This window comes from Hemicordylus capensis, chromosome 5 (genome assembly GCF_027244095.1).
Source record: "Hemicordylus capensis ecotype Gifberg chromosome 5, rHemCap1.1.pri, whole genome shotgun sequence".
Classification (NCBI taxonomy): Eukaryota; Metazoa; Chordata; class Lepidosauria; order Squamata; family Cordylidae; genus Hemicordylus; species Hemicordylus capensis.
This window is the reverse complement of record NC_069661.1, coordinates 170,788,942-170,811,929: the sequence shown is the minus strand read 5'-3', so window position 1 is coordinate 170,811,929 and position 22,988 is coordinate 170,788,942. Positions and strand designations below refer to the sequence as shown.

At 42.7% G+C, this 22,988-nt stretch overlaps 1 protein-coding gene across 11 annotated transcripts in view; it reads left to right on the top strand.

Moving 5' to 3' along the window:
* Positions 1 to 22,988, top strand: part of LOC128328269 (ankyrin repeat domain-containing protein 26-like) — a 206,753-nt gene that overhangs the window by 166,035 nt on the left and 17,730 nt on the right. For 10 of the 11 annotated variants that reach the window (XR_008309108.1, XR_008309107.1, XM_053258085.1 and 7 more), the window contains 4 exons: positions 5,913 to 6,047; positions 8,715 to 8,827; positions 14,029 to 14,161; positions 22,469 to 22,759. Coding sequence is in view for 9 of the 11 variants with exons in the window: in XM_053258085.1 (XP_053114060.1) it covers positions 5,913 to 6,047; positions 8,715 to 8,827; positions 14,029 to 14,161; positions 22,469 to 22,759 (672 nt within the window). In the remaining 2 variants the exon portion in view is untranslated. The remainder of the gene's footprint in view (positions 1 to 5,912; positions 6,048 to 8,714; positions 8,828 to 14,028; positions 14,162 to 22,468; positions 22,760 to 22,988) is intronic. The other variant, XM_053258090.1, reaches the window with a different exon arrangement.

The following is a 22,988-nucleotide window of genomic DNA, read 5'->3' as shown; positions in this document are numbered from 1 at the left end:
ATGCCAGTGTGTTCTCCAGTAATGCCTTAAAGTGGCATTACTGGAGAACACACTGAGTCCTGTAAGCACTATGCCCCAATCGCCTACTACATCAGGCTCGATGTAGAGATCGGCAACGAGGACTGCAACAAAATCGCAGTCTATATCTTTGGTGTCTGGGGCGGTGGCGGCTTCAAAGGTGGGGACGTCCTTCAAGAAGCCTAAAGCCCCATGAAAAAACAAAGAGGAAAGGTGAGGCTGAAACTGATGCCCCACTGCCAAAAAAAACACACCGTGATGAATCACAAAAGAGACACCATGAGAAGACAACTGAGACAACCCCCTCTCCAATGGGGTTGCAGCATGTGAAATGTCCTTCAACATCAAAAGAACATCCATTGGATGTGCCTACGCCAAATCACGAGGTTTTGCAATTTTGCTATCACCAGCGCCAACCCTGCAACAGTCTCCGTTGATGCCGAGACTTCCGTTGTCGGCAGTGATGTCCTCAGCATCGAGGCCAGACAGACAGTAGCCAACCATTTCCAACGTTGAGCACGATGCCAGTCAGGTAACCAAGGTGGCAATGGACCCCTCGACAGCACGGGACATCATTAGACCACTGGAATCTGTAGAAGGCACTCCCTCAACAACAACATTTAAAGTCTTCCTAGGTCAAAGGCTCGATATTGAGGAGGGAGAGGAAACCTGAACAGATTCCTCCAGTGCCAAAGACACCATCACTTAGGAGCTTGTATGGAGTCACCCCATTATAGGGGTTGCTGCCTGATAGAGGATGGGGGGATGCCATTACTTTATCTCCAGAGGAGTACTCTCAATTTAAGCAATGGCAAATTCAGAAACAAGCCCCACAAATGATGCAGAGGGCTACACAAGTCACACCATTGCAAAATGAATACCAAGATACATTAGTGCAGACTACCATGCAGCTTGCAAAGAGTCAGGATGTTGTTATCCAAACAAATTTCCTGCCTACGCTAATAATTCCGCATCCACGTTTCCAATTCAGACACAAACACAATTGCCAATAGAACATGCAATGAGGCATGCTATGGCAACACAAACTGTGTCTTTTCCAAGAAACATTGCAACACAAACTGTGTTGGCAATGGACACAATTGTGACTACCGCAGATAAGAGAAGTTCCTCATTGGAAAAGAGCGTGAGACAGACTTCTGCTGTAAGGACTACTTTTTCTGCAAAAGACAGGGTGGATGCTAGCAAAGGCAATCCCAGACATGACGGAGGAGATGCCTGCAAGGGCAATCCTGGACATAGTGACGCAACACAGTCTTCCACAGGCCCCATGGTAGGACATGGAGACTCATCGGATGAGGAACAGGATTATGCGACATATTCCACCTGAACACATTGCTGAACCAGATCAGAATGTATCTACAGCACCATATATATCGCCCACGGAAGAGATTAAATCCTACCATCAGCAAATAGTAGAAATGGTAGAGATATTGGGCTTGGACCTTAAACATAAAACTACAGATCTAGATGATCCAGTCTACAATTTCATGAGAAAGACAGCAGGTCTACAACCACTGTGCTTACCAATGTTACCAGTCATTACAAAGGCTGCAAAATCTGCATGGGAAGTTATCCAGACTTCTACACCGATATCAGAGAGATTAGAGGCTCTGTATAGGATACAAGAAGAAGGAAATGAGTATCTTATGAAACATCCTGTGCCCAATTCATTGGTAATGGATTGTGCATCAATCTCCAAGGGAGGAAAATGCCATACCACTGCTTTAGATAAGGAGGGACGAAAACTAGATGCCTTGTACAGAAGATCTTATGCTATAGCATGTCTTACAATTAAGATCGCCAATTACATGGCATGCTTATCAAAATATACATATTCCTTATGAGAGGCATTGAATGAAGAGCATCCTAATTTGATGCCAAAGGAATATCGAAAGACATTTGAGACTACTTTTACCAAAACAACTACAGCAATGCACCAACAGCTGAGCAATGCAAAACATCTTGCAGAATTGGAATCCCGTACTTTGACATTAGCTATAATTTCAAGAAGACATGCTTGGTTGCATGCAACTAATCTGCAAGAAGACCTGCAGGATCGTATAGAAGCTCTGCCATTTGATGGCAAGGGGCTGTTTTGCGAGGAGACAGACACCTCAATGAAAAACTGAAAAAAGTCAAAAATACGGCAAAAATGTTCAGAACTACTCCTAAGTTTACCAATTCAAGATATCAACCCTATCCACGAAGGCTAAACACGTACCGTCAGAATGAATGTAGGGACTACAGGAAACCTTTCCAAAGGTTTCAAAGGATACAGTCGGAAACCCTGTGCAGCGAAAAATAAAGTGAACTAACAGAACTGCAGCAGGCTAAGCAACACCTTTGATTGCTTGCTGAGCCCACTATCAGAAACCAACAAGACACAGACATGTACCATCAGCGTCAGAGGCAACATCTGTCACATCTAAGGATATAGGGCCTTTGGTCACCACAGGAAAAACGGCTACACATAAACTTCTTGGAGCTCCTTGCAGCGCACAAGTCTCTAAAATCATTCCAAAAGTCTGTATTAAACCATGTGGTCCAGATACAGATGGACAACACCACTGCAACTGCATATATAAACAATCAAGGAGGGACTGTGTCGTGGACGTTATGCCAGCTCAGTCTACAGATGTGGAATTGGTGCATTGCACGGAGAGTTCATATGGTGGCCATCCATATAAAGGGAGAAGACAACATATTGGCGGATGTGTTAAGCAGAACAAAGGTTCTGCAGCAACACGAGTGGGAGATGGACCCAGATATCCTGGAAGAGCTATTTGCACGTTGGAAAACTCCAACAGTAGACCTCTTTGTGGTAGACCAGGAGAGCAATAAATGCAAACAATATTGCTCAAGAATGGGGCTGGGACATTCCTAACCCCGCTAATTGAGCAAAGAGGCACCTTTTAAAGTGGTGATTCTCTAAGATTTAGCCGGGGAAGAGCAACTGGCCCTATCCAGCCCTAGCACAGCATCCCTCCTGTGGCTCTTGCTGGTGTCTGCCTTATGTTTCTATTTAGATTGTGAGCCCTTTGGGGACAGGGAGCCATCTTATTTATTTATTTATTTATTTATAATTTTTCTATGTAAACCACTTTGAGAATTTTGTTGAAGAGCAGTATATATAAATATCCATAGTAGTAGTAGCAGCACTCAAAGGGTGATGTGTTCCAGTTCCAATGGACTCAAAGTTTATTCTATTTGTTCCCACCATATCCATTGGTGAACAGGGTGGTCGCCAAGATGCTGCAAGACAAAACCAAAGAGATCCTGATCACCCCATGATGGCCGAGGCAGTCATGGTTTCCACAACTACTCAAACTGGCTGGACAAAACCACAGGCGTCTCCCTCAACGACCCGACCAAATAAGTCAGGAAAGAGGCCAGCTGCTGCATCCAAACCTGCAAACGCTAAAACTCATAGTGTGGAGGATAAGTTACTGAACAAAATTATGCTTAACCAAAGAAAAGCTTCCACCAGGAGAAATTATAATGCCAAATGGAAAAGCTGTTGCAATTACGTGAGAACTAAAGCCTTTAAGCCCAAGAACGCAACATTGAGGGAAGTATTGCTGTATCTCACATCATTAAAAAACAAAGGGGCTTGCAAATGTATTGATTATGGTTCATTTGGCTGCAATATCAGCCCGCCACAGTGGATGGGATGGGAAAACTGTGTTTTCTCACCCGAAATGCAAAAGCTTCATGAAGGGCATAAACAATGTCTACCCTCCGGTATGGCAGCCCATGGACATTGGAGCCTCTTGCTGGTACTCACCTTTTGAACCAATGGCAACAGCACCCATGAGACTGATAACACTTAAAACAGTTTTCCTGGTGACAATAATGAGTGCAAAGCATGTGAGTGAGCTCCTAGCACTATGCGTGGACAAGCCCAAGTTCCATGTGGGAAAGGTGGTAATGCACGTAGACCCAGAGTTCAGACAAAAAATAGTCACAGACTTCCACTTAAACCAAGATGTGGTTCTTCCAACATTTTTCAGAAACCCATCCACAGCCTTAGAACACCCAGTGCATTCTCTGGATGTACACAGGGCAATGCTGTTCTATTTGAAAAGGACAAATGAAATCAGGAAAACAAAATAGCTCTTGGTATGTTACAAGGGACAGCATAAAGGCTGTTCACCATCACACTATCAGGTGTTGCATTGGCTAGTAGAGACAATATTCATGGCCTATGCACTACAGAAGGTGACTCTGCCAAGATCTGTGAAAGTCCACTCAACGAGGACATATGCAACTTCCGTGTCACATTTGTCAGGAATAAGATATAAAGACATCTGTATGGTGGCATCCTGAGCTTCAGACCAGACATTTGTAAAACATTATGCTTTGGACTTTTGCTCTGGGGCGGTGGCCAAATTTGGGAGATCAGTTCTTAAAAGGGTGCTACAGTAGCTTGAGGCTCCCACCACCAACAGGGAAACTCGTATGTCACCCAATATTTATGACTGTCGTGGATTAATATCCAGATGAACAGGTTGCTTACCTGTAACAGATGATCTGGTAGTGATCCATGACATTCATAAAACCCTCTCAGCCATCCCTGCAGCAGAGCGCAAGCTACTAAAAACAAACACACACACACAAGCCGGCCAACAAGAAACTGAAAGAGGGATGCCTAACCGCTTATATAAGAGGATGTGCATTAGGCGGTTGGGGGCGTCTCAAGCAGCTAACAAACTTTACCCGAATTGGTCTGTGCAGGCACAGAACCCCAATATTTATGAATGTTGTGGATTACTACCACATCATCTGTTACAGGTAAGCAACCTGTTTAATTGTTAGATTGAAAATAAATTTGAGATTAAATTTAAATTTCTATTCCACAGTGTTACCTTTATTAGGCAAATAATAAAAGCTCTTTATTAGTTTAGGCTACTCGACTGTTGCTTTGGGCCTTATCTGTGTCTTTTTTGAGCTAGTGACCAGATTCAAACATCATGCTAAACCATGATTTAAGCCACAAGTTTTGTGCTATTGTCATAAGCCTCCATATTGGATGCCTTCCCCTCTCCCTTTGCATATGAGTGGAGAAAATGTGCAACTTGCTTGTTTAGGAACAGATTTATTGTTGTGTATCAGCCAGGCAAATTCTGCCTGTTCTACCACAGTTGGTGAACAACCAGTTTTTACTGAGCTTGTATGCAACAACAGATCGCAGGTGATTTTAAACCAGAAATGGAAGTTGCAAATTTACTCCTCTCATGAATGAAACTGAGAGAATGCAAACTCAACATTCATGATAGTAGTACTAAAATTTGATTTAGTTTGACATCTAATCCCTGGCACTCTTAGATTATGCTTGAATGTAATTTGCACTGAGTATCAGTACCTTTAAAATGTGTGTTTATTTGGAATTTAGGGGCTGAAATGATTGTTTGAAGTGGGTATCAGTCTGTGGTTTGGAAGCTAGCTGTGGTTAGCACCTACCACATTCTGCCTAATTCAGATGTTTTAGCAAACAATACTGCAGCAAACTAAGCAAGGGAAATGGAAAGAGTGAATTAGCCCAGGGTTCCCAACCTGTGGTACTCTAGATGTTGCTGAACTGCAACTCCCATCATCCCCAGCCACAATAAACAGTAGCTTGGGATGATGGGAGTTGTAGTTAAGCAACATTTGGAGTACCACAGGTTGGGACCCCCTGCATTTTCCCAAGGAGTGGAAGGGCAGCAGAGAATGAACCTGCAGAGGTGCTTCCAATCTGCAGGTCATAATTTGGTGATCTGCTTCATGCATAGTAATTAAGCCTTTGTGTCTGTATAAATACCTGCTTAATTATTTCAAAAATCCATCCTGGGGTGCTTTTTCATTTTAAAAACAACAATAAAATTGCTCCATAGGTGCAAAAGCAAAATATGCTTTCTGAAACTGCACAAGGTATTCACAGTGTGTGGGAAGAACAACTGAAATCAAGATCGAAGCTTGGAATTCGTGTTTCTGAGCTGGATACAGAAAAACTGGAGCTGATGTCTCATGTAAGACCATACAGAATTATTGATAATCTGTTATTATATTGTGACTAGTTTTCTTCCTGCTTGAAATACAACATTACATGTCCCATAAAATAAGCCCAAATCCCTGAAATGATTCATACAATTTAGGGACACCAGTTCATGATTTTTTATAATTATTTCTTGTTTGCACAGTCAAACGGGTGTTATTGACCGGTTTGTTTTATCCAGACATCGAGTCCTTCCCAAGGACCTGGAATGCCAGAATTTTTTTACCAATATTATTGTTGTTATAGTTGTTGCCGCAAAATGTAGGCTGCTCCCAGTAAAGTTTTTTTTTTTTTTGTAGTTGGCTGATGGTGATTCAAGATGTTTTGGAATTGCACCTAGGGCGCAAATTACAACTGGGATTCCGAAGACTAACTACTATTGGTCTTCTTCTGCCACAGCCTTTCAATTTCAATTTGTAGATCTGTGTATTTTGTTATTTTTTCTGTTTCTTTTTCTTCTATTCTGCTGTCACCTGGTATTGCTATGTCGATTATTTTGACTTGCTTTTCTTTCTTCTCAACTGCGGTTATATCTGGTGTATTGTGTGCCAGATGTTTGTCTGTTAATAGTCTCAAGTCCCATAATATTTTTACATCTTCGTTTTTTACAACTTTTTCAATTTTGTGGTCCCACTAATTTTTGGCTATAGGTAGCTTGTATTTTTTGCAGATGTTCCAGTGTATCATCCCTGCTACCTTGTCATGCCTTTGTTTGTAGTCAGTTTGTACAATCTTTTTACAACAGCTGATTAGGTGGTCCACTGTTTCATCTGCTTCTTTACAGAGGCGGCACTTGCTATTTGTTGTTGATTTTTCTACTTTGGCCCTTATTGCATTTGTTCATAGTACCTGTTCATGTGCAGCCAGTATTAAACCTTCTGTTTCTTTTTTCAAGTTGCCTGTCTTGAGCCACTGCCAGTTCTTGGTGATTTTTGTTTTTCAGATTATATTGTGCAAATATTGACCATGCAGGGGCTTATTTTTCCATTTTCCTGCTCGGTTCTTGACTTGTTCTTTCTTGTAGGCCTGCTTTGTTTCATTGGTGTTTAATAATTCCTCATTTTTGACCATTTGAAGTGCATCTTCTTCACTGTCCTTGATATATTCTTGAAGGCCTCTTTCCTCCTCCTCTACTGTTTGATGGACATGCAGCATTCCTCATCCACCTGAGTTGTGAGGGAGGTTTAGCCTATCTACATCACTGCGGGAGTGCAGAGCATGATTGATGGTCATGATTTTCCTGGTCTTACGATCTAGTGTCTGTAGCTCTGCCTGGGTCCAGTCTATTATTCCTGCAGTGTATCTAATGATGGGTATAGCCCAGGTGTTTATGGCTTGTATGGTGTTCCCACCATTGAGTTTGGACTTTAGGATTTTTCTAACTCTCCTGATATATTCACTTCCAATTTTTCTTTTAACTTCAGTGTGTTCAATGTTATCAGCCTAAAGAATGCCTAAGTATTTGTAATGTATGTTTGTTTGTTTGTTCGATTTCTATACCACCATTCCAAAAATGGCTCAGGACAGTTTACACAGAGAAATAACAAACAAATAAGATGGAGCCCTGTCCCCAAAGGGCTCACAATCTAAAAAGAAACATAAGATAGATACCAGCAACAGTCACTGGAGATACTATGCTCGGGGTGGATAGAGCCAGTTACTCTTCCCCTGCTAAATAAAGAGAATCACCACGCTAAAAGGTGCCTCTCTGTCAATTTTGCAAATATATTGGTCTTGCATACAGGTTCACAAAATTTATTAGCCTAAAACAGTTTTAGTAGCCTGCCTATTGATACATATGTGAATTTAAAAATAATTTTCTAAGAAAATCTCAGGAAACAGGTTTAGAAACCCAGCTTTTCAATATTGTAAAGCATTCAAAGAAGAAAAGAAATGGGGAAACATACATTTGGAGATTTCATTATTGTACTTGGAAGTTACATCAAAGGGGTACAAAGGAACATATAGAAAAATGATGGCTACATTTGAATAGAGAACTTTTCAGTTCTCCCCTTCCTAGATTACAGAGGAAGGGGAAAATATTTTTGCCCGAACTGGCACCCACATAAAGCAAAACTGCACAGATTTGCCAGTGAATATCTATATTGCTCCCTTCCCCCTGCTTTGCATACAACTCAGTTGGGCAGTTCACACAGTCAGAATAGGAGTAGGAGAAGGCTCTCACCCTAATTTGGGAGCTGTGTGTGCGCCCGTTTGCCTGTTGTTCATCAGTGAAAACCAAGATTGGAAGCACCATCTGTGGTCTTGTGCTAAGCAGCTGCTGGGTGTGAGGACCTTTCCTCCTCCTACATTCAGCAGCCGAGTACAGCTGCTGGGTATTATTATTATTATTATTAATTTTCTATCGAAAACGAGGAGATCCTCAATAGGAGGAGTAGGAGGAGATCCTCCAGCTCAGCTGCTGCTTAGCAGATAATCAGGCTCTCGGCCTCTGACTGGTTGGTTGGTTTTAACTGACACATGATTGGCAACTGGGAGTGCACACAGCTCCTGAATTAGGGTAGGAGACTTCTACTACCATAATTCTGATTGTGTGAACTGTGTGTGTGTACTGTTAGGTGGTGATGCAATGTGTGCATTTTTTGTTGATTTGTGTAAAAATATTATGTTCTTTTAAAAGCTTGAGGATGAAAGAAAAAAAGTGAAGAAATTACTAGAGTTAAAACAATCAGTGGAGATGAGGCTAGATCAAGAAACAACGAGAAACAATGAATTACAAAAAGAATGTATTGGGTAAGGAAATATTCTTTGTTGAGAAAATAATAAAATGTTGTTTTAGTTCATAGATCTATTAAAAATGTTATTAATATTATCATGTTGGAAATAATCGTCCATATTATTATTTCTTGTTTGCACAGTCAAACAGGTGTTATTGACTGGTTTGTTTTATCCAGACATCAAGCCCTTCCCAAGGACCTGGGATGCCAGAATTTTGTTACCAATATTGTTGTTGTTATAGGTATCGCTGCAAAATGCAGGCTGCTCCCGGTACAGTTGTTTTTTGTAGTTGGCTGAAGATAATTTCTGTGGCCCCTATGGTGTTGAGGTGCTATTTTTTTATTATTATTATTTATTTATTTATTTACACAGTCAGACAGGTGTTATTGACTGGTTTGTTTTATCCAGACATCGAGTCCTTCCCAAGGACCTGGGATGGCTGAATTTTATTGTCAGTGTTGTACTTTGCTCTTTCACTTCATCATTATTATTCCGCTTTTAGCAATACTTTGCTCTTTCACTTCATTATTATTATTATTATTATTATTATTATTATTATTATTATTTTATTCGATTTCTATACCGCCCTTCCAAAAATTGCTCAGGGTGGTTTACACAGAGAAATAACAAATAAGATGGATCCCTGTCCCCAAAGGGCTCACAATCTAAAAAGAAACATGATAGACACCAGCAACAGTCACTGGAGGTACTGTGCTGGGAGTGAATAGGACCAGTTACTCTCCACCTGCTCGATAAAGAGAATCACTATGTTAAAAGGTGCTTCTTTGCCAAGTTAGCAGGGGTTATATAGATAGATATAAAAACCCAACATGACCCATTGTCTGTAGTCAAGCCCTGAAAGGCAGCCATATTTGTTTGATCTCATAGTAGAGGGATTTGCATCTTAAGGATTTACATCAGACATTCCTAAAATGCTCATTAAAGGAAAACACAGTTTGGCAAGGCCACAGGAAAAACCTACTATAGGACAGACCCAGAAGACAAAATGATAGAACATGATGTGTCGTCTACAGTTCTCTGTTAAAACCAGTCACATCTTCAATGACCATCCTCGAAAACGACATTTCTCACACAGTGGATGAGCGCGTCTTTCACAGGTTGATCTTCCCACTTGTTTTGTTTGTTTGTTTCATTTGATTTCTATACTGCTTTTCATTAAAATTTCAAAGCTGTTTACAATATAATGAAAACAATGCACAATTAAAATACAAAAAGTATAGATATTAAATATAAATTAAAAATAGTCTCTATTTAAAAGTTTAAAAACCTATATAAAACAGTAATATACAAAACATATGTTCTGTGGAGAGGGGGCCATACAAATTGATTTGTTTCTCTTGAGACAGATCCATGAGAGCCGGACCCTCCCAGTTTTGGTCCTGTCTTGCTCATATTAGGTCTCCTTGAGATCTGTTGAAGGATAGGAGGTTGTGGTGCTGAAGGGAGTCTATCGACCTCAGGGTTTCAATCAGTTTACTGTTGGTGGGTGGGGAGCTCATTAAGAGCAGTCCTAGCAATAAAGTTCATTAAAAAGTTTTGTCAGGCAAAGAAAAACCAGTCTGCCGCCCACCTATCACTAACCGAGATTCTCAGCGTAATTGTCACTTCACTAAACTCAGTTCTAGGGATGTGCATGAACCGGTTCGCAGGCCGTGTTAGAGGCCTGCCAACTGGTTCACTGGTAGCCCGGTCTGGCGGTCCAATGCCGGGGTGGTGGTGTTGCTTTAAGGGCGGGGGTTGTACTTACTCCTCCTGCCACTTTCCCCCCTCCGGTGCTCCAGTTTTTAAGGAAAATCTCCGGGGCGGCAGCGTTCCTCCCTGCCCCCTTGTTGCCTGCTAAAAGCAGAAGTAACTTCCGTGTGCGCGCACATCAGCAGCACGCATGGTGGTGGCAGGTGCGCGCACAGGGTGGTGGGTGCATGCGCAAAAGTTACTTCTGCTTTTAGCAGGCAACAAGGGGGCAGGGGTGGCAGGTAGGAACAGCGCTGCCCCAAAGATTTTCCTTAAAAACTGGAGCGCCAGAGGGGGGAAAGCGGCGGGAGGGGTAAGTACAACCCCCACGCCCTTAAAGCAACACCCCCTGGCATCGGACCGCACCTCCACGGTCTGTGCACATCCCTACTCAGTTGCTGTTGTTGTTGTTGTTATTATTATTATTATTTTTACATTTATATCCCGCTCTTCCTGCAAGGAGCCCAGAGCGGTGTACTACATACTTGAATTTCTCTTTCACAACAACCCAGTGAAGTAGGTTAGGCTGAGAGAGAACTGACTGGCCCAGAGTCACCCAGCTAGTTTTATGGCTGAATGGGGATTTGAACTCAGGTCTCCCCGGTCCTAGTCCAGCACTCTAACCACTACACCATGCAGTTCATTGGGCCAGACTACACTTATGCCCACTATAGTGGACTCTGTCTGCACCAGAGAGCGATTTATTTATTTATTTATTTATTTATTTATTTATTTAGATTTTTCTATTGCCTCACCCAGATGGCTCTAGATAGTTCACAAATATAAAAACAGATTAAAAAACAAATAACTTACTTAAAAAAAATTAAAACCCAGTTTAAAAACATTTTAGCAATCATTAAAGTCCAGGATAAAAAGATGGTTTTAGGGCTCTTTTAAAGATTGCTAAATCTCTTAAGACTTAAGATTGGCATATATCTTGGCTGCATTCACATCCATGACTATATTTTGGCTCACATGGGGGAAATCATTATCAAATGGTGCAGACCTGTGAACAGCAATAAAAATAGCTTAAGAGCTGTGTAAGACAGGCAGCCACAACATGGAAGCAGTGGAAAGAGAGAGGGTAGAGACGTGACTTTGAAAACAAAGAGTTGCTTTATTGAGGGGTAATGGAGTACAGGAAATGAAAAAGCAGTTACTTAGGCATGTCACCAAGTCTCTATACTGGGAGGGGGAATAGAGTTCTAAGGAAGAGAGAGAAAAGGAAAGCCCTTTGTCATATCTGCCTATATCTCGCTGGTGGGAATCTGTCTGGATAGTGATCCACAACAGTCATAAATATTGAGGGGTTCTGCGCCTGCGCAGACCACTTCGGGTAAAATTTGTTAGCTCCTCAAGATGCCTCTAACCGCCCAATGCACATGCGCCGCATCCTCTTATATCGGTGGTTAGGCATCCCCCTTTCAGTTTCTTGTTGGCTGGCTTTTAAAAAAAAAGTTGCTTGTGCTTTGCTGCAGGGATGGCCGGGAGGGTTTTATGAATGCCGTGAATCACTACCAGATCATCTCTTACAGGTAAACAACCTGTTTATCTGGATAGTGATCCACAACAGTCATAAATATTGAGTGACTTACGAGCTTCCCTGTTGGTGGCAGGAGCCGCAAGCTACTGTAGCACCCTTTTAAGTACTGATCTTCCAAATTTGGCTGCTGCCACTGAGCATCTTCCTATAAATCTGTTATCAATAATGGCAAAATTCAGAAAGCCAGTGGGATAACATTTCATTAGCCCTGGACACAGCTGCTGACTTGAAATTCACCATTCTTCAACAAAGGAGCTTCAGTGTATAATAATGTAGAATTTATCAGTTTAATTCTAGTTGGTTTGGCTTGAAATAGGGGTGTGTCCGAACCGGTCTGGAGGCCATTCTAAAGGCCTCCGAACTGCCGGACCGGTTCGGACCTGGCCGGTCCGGGTCCGGGTGGGGGGGTCTTTCTTTAAGGGCGGGAGGGCTTGCTTACCCCTCCCGCCTCTTTGCCCCCGCCAGAGGCCGTATTCTACTTCGTAATTGGGGCGCTGGAAACCAGCCGCCCCCGCCGCCGCCCCCCCGCGAGTGGATTAGGGCCAAAAGTTAGTAAACTACTGCCGCCGTCCCGCCCTCCCTCCCTGCCCCCCGCCCCCCCCCGAGTGCTCACCACATTGTTTCCAAAAAAAGAGAGGAGCCCGCGAACAGAGCTCCTCTCTCGGCAAAGTCTCTGGCCCAACTGGGGCCTGGGGCGTGTGCACGCGCGATACGACGCCTGTTGGAACTTCCGCCGGAGGCCCGGTCTACCCGCCGGGACGAGGCCGGGTAGACCGGGCCTCCGGCGATCGCAGTAGTTTACTAACTTTTGGCCCTAATCCGCTCGCGGGGGGGGGGCGGCGGGGGCGGCTGGTTTCCAGCGCCCCAGTTACGAAGTAGAATACGGCCTCTGGCGGGGGCAAAGAGGCGGGAGGGGTAAGCAAGCCCTCCCCGCCCTAAAAGAAATGCCCCCCTTTGGTGCTGGTCCGGACTGTTCCGGACCAGGCACATCCCTAGCTTGAAATGAATTGGGTTTCCTCTCCCAATACAGGTGTGTGTTAATTTTTTTAGCAAATCTAATAAGATGGTGTTATCACTAAACACTGATGTTGTGAATTGTCCCCATCCCTTTCAAACTGTATCTTGCAGTTCTTGGCTTTACTGATTACACTTTCCCATCTCTGCATCCGTGTGTGTGTATGTCTACCAACTGGAGATAACACTTCATGCACCTGATGACATGGGCTCTAGACCAGGGATTCTCAACATTGGGTCCCCAGATGTTATTGGACTTCAACTCCCATAATCCCCAACCAAAGGTCACTGAGGCTAGAGATTATGGGAGTTGAAGTCCAATAACATCTGGGGACCCAACATTGAGAATCTCTGCTCTAGACCATGAGAGCTTATGCTCTTATACTTGGCTTTCAGAATATTGGATTCTTGCCTCTAGTGTCCCTATTGGCAGAAATACTGTTGTTGCAGAGAGAGTGAATGAGGGAGAGGCAGCACAATAGAGAATGTGGAGGCAATTATTTATTCTTCGTCCTCTATGAAACTGCTGCTGTCACTGCCCAAGGATAGTCTGAGTTGCAGGAAATCTGCTTCGCCAGTGAAACCTATCCAACTGGCATATACTTTGCTACTTAACTAGTATACTTTCTGTATTGTGGCATAATTTTGTCAATTTGGGTTTGTGGTAATTTTGAAATGGTATGTTGAAATTGGGTATTAACAGCTTAGTGAACATGTTCTGAAATACAGTTTCAAGCTGATCTGCTTTGTAGTTCTTTCATGGCATCAGTTCTTGTATGTTCTGCCATAGGAAAAATATTTCTGAATGAAATTATAAATTTCTGTAAAATATTTTAAGAAATTTAAGTATGTTCCAGGTTTTTCCTCATAGGTGTTTCATTTGCCTTCTGTAATATTTTCAATGCAGAACTAAGAAGCTTTTAAAAGCAGCTAAAAAGAAACTGAAAGATTGCGAGAATGGAGAGTGTTCATCTCAAACGAGATTTCAAGAAGTTGAAAAAAGATACGTAGGCACTGAAGTTGAAAAATTAAGAACAAAGGTATATTATAGTGTTTGCTTTATAAAAGGAAATTGTATTAAGCTGTTCTACATAAAGTATCTACAAGATCTAAATCTTTAACGTGATCCATAGTACATTAATAATCCTGGGTTCTGTACCTGCGCAGGACCTTGTGGGTGGAATGTTCAAGCTTCTCGTGGTGTTCAAGAACCACTTCTTGTGCTCAGTTTATTTTATTTTGATGGTTAGAGTGCCTCCTTCTTTAGTTCCATTCCGACCACCTTAGTGTTCACCTAGTCAAACTCTGCTCCTCGTCGGATTTGGTTCTGCTTTTTTAAAAAATGAGACCTACACTGTTGTGAGTTTTACTACTTAATTAGAAGTTCGGACTGGCTTTGGACTATGCTCTTGGTTTGGATGTTGACTTAGTTAATTTGGCTTGGACTGTTATTTCGGAATGACACAGCTTGTTTCCCAGCTTGCTCGTTTCTTAGTGGACCAGAAGAAAACGTTTAAAAACTGCAGGGAGTGTTGTGGGAAATTGCCCTCTACCAATCACTACAACTCTTGTCTCTCATGCTTGGGTGAAGATCACAATACCCAAATGTGTAAAATCTGCATATCTTTTTTGCTGCAAACATAGGGCTTTGAGGCTCTGTACTGAGCAGGAGCTTTGACACCAATGCCAATATCTCCACCAGCTGTGCCAGCATATATATCGAAGCCACTGATGTCCTTGGACCAGCATAAGCCTTCAGTGTCAAGCACAACTTCGACCTTGAGGGAGCTCGAGTTCAAGTGCCTGGCTTGATGTGTCAAGGGACTCCACCTCGGCAGTGCACCACAAAAAACATAAGAAGAATAAAGGAACCTCTGATGAGGATGTGTGCCTGACCTCTCCTTCAAAGAAACAGAGAACGCATGAGATGGAACCATGTTTGGGAACCTTTATTGAAAAGCAGTATATAAATATTCATCATCAACTTCAATGTCATAGAAATCCCATTGGTCTCCATATCTAACTACAGCCTAGCCTTCTAAGCCTCTAAGCACTTAGGCACCGAGTCAAACATGGTTATTGAAATAGACGTTGCAGTTTGTGTCTAGGTAACGAGCAAACCTGCTTCTACCAACCAACTTATAATGTTGACAGATTATCTATATATATATTTCTCCTGGGTGTGCCCAGGAAAAATGCGTCCCAGCAGCCCAGCTGATTGGCTGGGCTGCGGGGGTGCCTGATTGGTCCTGGTGCACCCAGGAGAATTGCCTGGCTGGGTGGCTGCGGAGGCAAGGCGGTGGGCCTGGCCGCGGTGGGTCAGGCGGCGGCAGCAGGCCCGGCTGCGGAGGCAAGGCGGCAGGCCCAGCGGTGGCGGGCCAGGTGGCGGTGGCGGGCCCGGCCGCGGATGATGCTCTGTGCCCGGGCCCACTAGTTATCATTATTATTATTATTATTATTTAATTCGATTTCTATACTGCCTTCCAAAAATGGCTCAGGGTGGTTTACACAGAGAAATAATAAATAAATAAGATGGATCCCTGTTCCCAAAGGGCTCACAATCTAAAAGAAACATGACACCAGCACTGGAAGTACTGTGCTGGGGGTGGATAGGTCCAGTTACTCTCCCCCTGCTAAATAAAGATAATCACCACGTTAAAAGGTGCCTCTTTGCCAAGTCAGCAGCGGTCAATTTTGTTCCAGAGGTGCCCAGTGTTAATGAAGCCTCTGGTGTTGACAGATAATCACTCTCAACCTCTAGATCATCCATCTCCTTTGACATTGATTATTAACACTGAGGAGGACATGCTGGCAGAGTTAGTACAGGGGCCATATCACATAGCGACACATTCTCTACTTTCTCTTCTGGATTCTGCGGAAACCATCCTGTCAATGTCAGCATTCAAAGGCTTCATAAGCCAGGGTCTGGATGTTGAGGACGACATGGAGACGGAACTCATCCCTATTCCTAAGAGTCCCTTGATGTTACCGACTAAGTACTACTCATATTCCATGCACATGGCTTCTGGAGAGACACAAGGAGCTCCATCACACTGCTCTCATTGTTGCACTTTCACCAGTTACTGGAGTTCACCAATATCATTGGATTGCTCACACCTCCGCAATTACCTGTGAGGTCGATCAGCAATTAAAGAGTACTGCTGCTCTATGTTGCTATCCTTGCCTTATGATTGCAAGTAATACAGGCAATGGAAGGCGCAGAAGTCTACATTTGTGGTACAAATGTGGTCTACATGTAGTGATTCCTTACCGCAGTTTACTGCTCAGAGGCCAGGCCCTCCAGCTTTGGGAGTACAGTCTGAATTTACAAGTTTCAAAATCCCTGCTACTGTGACTGAAATTTTGTCGACCAGAATTCAGGAGCCAACCCTTCCAATAACTGCAGCTACTCCAGTAGCTACCAGGGTGGTGCAAACCACTTCATTTGATGCAGGAAAGACAAAGGACTAGAACATAAGAACAGCCCTGCTGGATCAGGCTCAAGGCCTATCTAGTTCAGCATCCTGTTTCACACAGTGGCCCACCAGATGCCTCTGGGGAGCCCACAGGAGAGAGGTGAGGGCATGCAGTCTCTCTTGCTGTTGCTCCTCTGCAACTGGTATTGAGAGGCATTGTGCTTCTGAGGCTGTAGGTGGCCTATTGCCCCAGACTAGTAGCCATTGATAGACCCTGTCCTCCATGAATTTGTCTAAGCCTCTATTAAAGCCAATAAGAACATACTCTATTGTAGAACATAGTCTACAATAAGACTCTACTACTACAGAGATCACTGCGCCCAAGGAAGTGGTAGACAGTGCAGATTCCTCAGAAAGAGAATTTGACATGGAGTCAGAGGCAGAATCTGCTTTCACACAAAAAACCCTAGGACCCATCCCCAGATGATACTGTTCCCGCCAGATCATCCACATCACCTAGGGAAGAATTAAAGTTGTACCTCGTTCAAGTGGCTAAAATTGCAGCAGCCTTGAGGCTTCAAATTAAAAAACAAGCTACTGAGATCAAAGATACAGTGTATTATTCCATGACTGTTCCACAGTCAGCACAGCCAGTGATTTGCACATGCCACCTGTGATAACGAAAGCAGCACAGTCTGTGTGGGAAATTTTCCATACCAAATCCCACTTCTAAAAGACTAGAAGGCTTATACAGAGTGCAGGAAGAGGACTCTTCCTTTCTGCTTAAACATCCTTTGCCTAATTCTTTAGTTATTGGTTGTGTGACAAGCACTAAATCCACTCACCACTATTACACCATAGTGGACAAGGAAGGACGGAAGACGGACACTATGGGCAGAAGAGTTTATTCCACAGCCTCTCTTTCGATCAAAACAGTAAATTACATGGCCTGGTATGGCTAAATTTCACCATTCAGTTTGGGATAACTTATTCAAAGGTATTAAGAACCTGCCAGAAGATTTTCAACTAAAGTTCAAAGCACCTTTGTAAAGTCTGTTGACGTGACTAAACAATATCCCAGCACAGCAAGAACTTGGCTGAGACAAAGTCCAGGTCACTTGCCACCGCTGTCTCTAAGGCGCCATGTGTGGCTTAGGTCTGTAAATCTACAAGCGGACATGAAAGAATGAATGAACATGAACTGAGAACCTTTCCTCTGATGGGAAGGGATTATTCAGTGATGAAACGGACACCATGATGGAGAATTATTAAAAGTCCAAATACATAGCGAAAACATTTACGACTTTGGCTACACACTCCTATGCAATCAGTAAATACAGACAATATGGATGCAAAAGGCAATCCTACAAACCTAGTGAAAGAAACCATATAGGAAACCATATTGTCCTTTCCAGCACAAGAACTATGGGACAAGAAATGAACACTACCACTCCCATGGAAAACCTTAGGAGCAAACCAGGGGCATAGCAAGGTTGGAGGGGGCCTAGAGACAAGATTTTAAAATGGGCCCCTCGCTGATATACACACACAAACACATTTCACGATAAATAGTGCACTCACACTCACATCCCCATTACGAATACGGTGAATATCCCGTTCACATTGAATCTAGTTTTTACTCTCTGCTCCTGCCGATCTCCAAGAGACTTGACATAATTCATAGGGGGTGCAACATGGGCGGGTGGGGAGTCATGTGATGTGCCTCTGGGGGGCCCCTAGAGGCAGTGGGGCCCCAAGACGACTGCCTCCCCTTGCCTAATGGTAGTTACGCCCCTGGAGCAAATGAAGCAGCATATTTTATTTGTTCCATCATTGCACCCTTTCTGAGGATAACCTTTACTTTCTCAACTATATAACTGGCCAAGTATGCACCTGTTTGGCACAACATAACATCAGATGCCTGGGTGCTTCCCATTGTCGCTACTGGCTATGCGATAGAGTTAAGGCAATGCCTGTCTTCACAGGGATAAAGTGCATGCCAGCAACTCCTACTTTACTTGAGGAAGTGAAGATTCTTCTGGAAAGGGGGGCAGTTGCCCCTGTGAGGTGGATTTCTCAAGGAAACGGCTTTTACTCTTGTTACTTTCAGATTACCAAGAGTGATGGGGGAATATGTTACATAATGGATTTAAGATGGTTGGACAAATATGTCCTGGAACAGAAGTTTTGAATGATAGCATTGCGAGTTATCCTATCACTCCTTTTACAAGAAGGAATGGCTTGCAAGTTGGATTTGAAGGATTCCTTCTTCCACATTGGCCTACAAAGCAACCACAGAAAGTTCTTCTGTTTCATGGTGGGAAGTGCAGTGTACCAGTACAATGTGCTCCTGTTTGGATTGCCCACTGCACCACGGGTCTTCAAGAAGTTCATGGCTGTCGTCATTGCACACCTGAGGACAGAAGGAATTTCAGTCTTTCCATAGCTAGTTGACTGGCTCCTGACTGCTTGCAGCTCAAAAGAGTTATGTTCTCTGATACAGTATGTTCTATATCTCCTAGAAGTCCTAGAATCCAGGTAAATTGGAAGAAGTCCCACTTGCACCCTGTCAAATGGCTTCAGTACATAGGAGCAATATTAGAAACAACAAAAAAGGTATACTTACCAGAAGAGAAAGAAATTTTAATAGGAAATCTGGTACAATCCTTTGGGAAAACACCACTTCAGCAGGCACATCATATCCATAGACTTCTAGGATTGATGGCATCCTGCAGTGCAACGGTTCTGTATGCACACTTAAGGATGCGCCCCCTTTAGGTATGGTTCCTGTTTCTCTTCAAGCCAAACATATACAGTCAGCAGTAACTCCTAGACATCTCTACAAAAGTTCTATCATCTCTGCGATGGTGGACCTCCAAAACAAATTTGTTAGCCGGAGTTCCCTTCCAGCTCCTGTCCCCTGTAAGAGTCACCACCGATGCGTCCCTCTGCAAAGATTGCAAAACACAGGGCACCTGGATCTGCCATCAACGGCAATTACACAAAAACTTCCTAGAACTGATGGCAGTGTTCCTTGCACTGAGATCTTTCCTTCCACTTATAAAAGGGAAGATTCTACTGGTGGAACAACAATACTACTGCCATTGCATACTTAAACAGACACAGAGGTACAGTTTCCTGGTCACTATGCACCCTCAGCATACAACTGTGGGACTGGTGCATGTTCCACCAGATTACACCAATTGCTTTATATATAAAAGGAACAGAAAATGTTTTTGCAGATAATTTGAGCAGAGTGACACTTGGAGTACAAGCCCACAAGTGGGAGATTCATCACAAATACTTAGAACAAATCTTCCAACGCTAGGGAATTCCTTCTATAGACCTCTTTGCAACCAGCAACAGAAAACTCCCAAACTGCTGCTCATGGGCAGGTGTCAGGAGGAACTCAGAAGGGGATGCATTTCAGGAACATGGGGAAGGAACTGTTATACGCACTTCCTTCTTTTCCCGTGATAAGCAGAATTCTAGCCAAAATCCTACAAGAGAACACAGCTTGCACATTATTGCCCCACTGGTGACCATGCTAGGCATGATTTCCAGTTCTACTACTCCTGTCGAGCAGAAGGTACTAGTGAACTGCCACAACATCTGGACTTACTATCTCAGGACAGGGGTCAGATACTTGATCCAGATCTACACACGCTGTAGCTGAGAGCGTGGAGGATCAGCTGCTAGATAAAAGGAGGAATTATGCCCATAAGTGGGGGGAAATTAAGAGCTACATTTCCACTAAGGACTTTCTTCATGAAGAGGCCATAGTAATACAAGTTCAATATTTAATTTTAAAAGAACCACCTCAGGGCTGGCTAAAGTTCCCACTAAAGCAATACCATCTCAACATAAAGGATGGGATGGCCATGCTGAGCTCTCCCACTGTGATTGCAAAAGATTTTTAAAGGCCCAAATAGTCCCTGCCCCCCAGTACCTCAACCAATAGAACTATGGAGACTATCCACACTCACAGGGAAACCTTTTGAGCCAATGGCAACTATCCCTATGAAACTGGTCACATTGAGGACTGCCTTCCTGGTCACCATAACTATGGCAAAGAGGGTCCGTGAGTTAAGCAGCCTTATGAGCTGATGCTCCATATACGAGTTCTTCCCAGAAAAGGTAGTTATGCAAATAGACCCAGCTTTCCTGCCAAAGGTGGTGTCTGACTTTCATCTGAATCAAGATATTTGTGCTTCCAACTTTTTCTAGGAGTCCCAACACACCTTTGGAAACATCCTTGGATGTGAGGAGAGCACATCCTGTTTTACTTGGATAGGACAAAGTCATTTTGAAAGGGCAGGCGGCTATTCATAAGGAAAAACGAAGGACGAACCTATCTCACAACAACATATGTCACATTGGCTTGTAGAGCTCATATCAGTGGCCTACAAAACTCACTGTTGAGCCTGCACGTACCATTAGAGCACACTCAACTAGAGCCTATGCAACTTTGGCAGCTCATCTGTCCAGGATTCAAACCAGTGATATTTGCAAGGCAGTGACTTGGTCATCTGACCTTCCCTTTGTGAGACTTTATACACTTGATGTCCACTTTGCTGCGGCTGCCAATTATGGGAGAGGTGTTTTAAAGAAAGTCTTACAGTAACTTACTGCACCCACCATTTGCTGGTCAACGACCGAATAAACTTATATCTATCTGCACCCACCATCCTAGGTAAGCTTACTAAATACCCAGGATTATGAATGTCCCATGGATCACATTAAAGATAAACAGGTTGCTTACTTGTAACTAATGATTTTTAAGTGATCTGTAGACATTCATAAGATTTCCCATCCTCCCCACAGCAGTAAGCAAAAAAGAAAAAGAGAAATTATTAGTCTATGGACTTAAGTTTGCAAGATGATCATCTGGTGAAATTGTTGTCCAGGAACCAAAAAAGGAGGTGCCAAAATAATCAAAAATAACAAATGCGCTGAGCATGATAGGCAGTTCTTGAGTAGCATGAGGAGCTTCAGCATTCCACCCACAAGGTCTGATGCAGGCATATAACCCCGGATTATGAATGTCTACAGATCACTTAAAAATCATTATTTACAAATAAGCAACCTGTTTTTCTTTTCTAAATTTAAAAGAAAAATTTAACTTTTAACTGAAGTGACATATTATATTAACTGAAGTGACATATTGACTGAAGTGACAATTTTCAGGATTGTTGTTTTGTGTGAACAAGACTATGCAGGCTGAAAGTAGGTGTTATGTTATTAAAAATGGAAAAACATAAATTAGTGTATACTAATGAGAGTGATCAGGTACTCACAGATACAGAGTATCAGCAAAACATTATGAAATTCCAGAAATAAATTTAATTTGGAAAACTGGAAATGTATTCAGTAATCCAAAATCTTCCCTTTAAGTTGAGGGTTAAGATGCTTTTGGTTTTCACTTATGCTCTAAAAAGCATGGAAACTGCATGTTATGGTGCCCATCTTAACTTCCACACCCTGTTTGTATATGTGTGCTTTCTTTGTTTGGATGATTACACTTATATTGCAGCAGGCATAGACCCCACATAAGAGGAAATGCTTCTTCTAAGGAAATGCTTGGCACCTGCAGTTTTTAGAAATACATGTATTAACAATAATTTGAAAACGTTTAAGAGCTACAGCCCAATTCACTGAGGGTACCTTTTTAGTCAAAATGGTTTAATCTATTAGTCTAATAAATGCCGCAGCCCTGGTTAAAATATATATAATATCCCAACCCCTACCTCTGTTGGCGGAGCAGGGTATCCAGAATTGGTTATCTTCTCCCAGTCACTCTTGAGGCAGGGCTTATGCAAATTTGAAGTGACAGTTGTAAGCCTTTGGAGAAGAGTCTCCCTCACCCCCATTCTGATTCTGCAAAAGATGTTTAGTTTACTGTGTTTTGAGTAAGAACTTCTGGTTTTTTAGGTAGATGAGCTTTCTCACCAGCTGGACATTAAGTCAACAAGATGTACTCAGTTGGAATCTACAAATCACGATCTACAAGAACAGTTATCTTCTCTGAAGTTAGTTCACAAGAGTAATGAAAAACTGAAGAAACGCAATCAGCAGCTGGAAGAAGAAGTAGCTAACCTCCAACGTTACCTACAGGGTAATTTGATAGAGCATCACCAAATAGAAAAATATAAAAGGGACATTGAAGAGCGAGCTAGACAAGACGTAAGAAAAAAACTTGAAGAAGTGAATATGTTTTTGCAGGTAAACATACTAATTTATTGCAACTCCACGCTTGCGATAACTTGCTACATTTATCGAGCCTAAAGATCTGTTTGCTGTTTAACACTTTTAAAAAGTCTTTAAAAACACATCTCTTCACCCAGGCTTTTAATTAATGTTGTTTTAATTGGTTTTAATGCTGTTTTAAAATATTATTTTAAATTTTTAAATTGTTGTAATGTGTGTATTCCCCCCCCCCATTTTTGTCTTA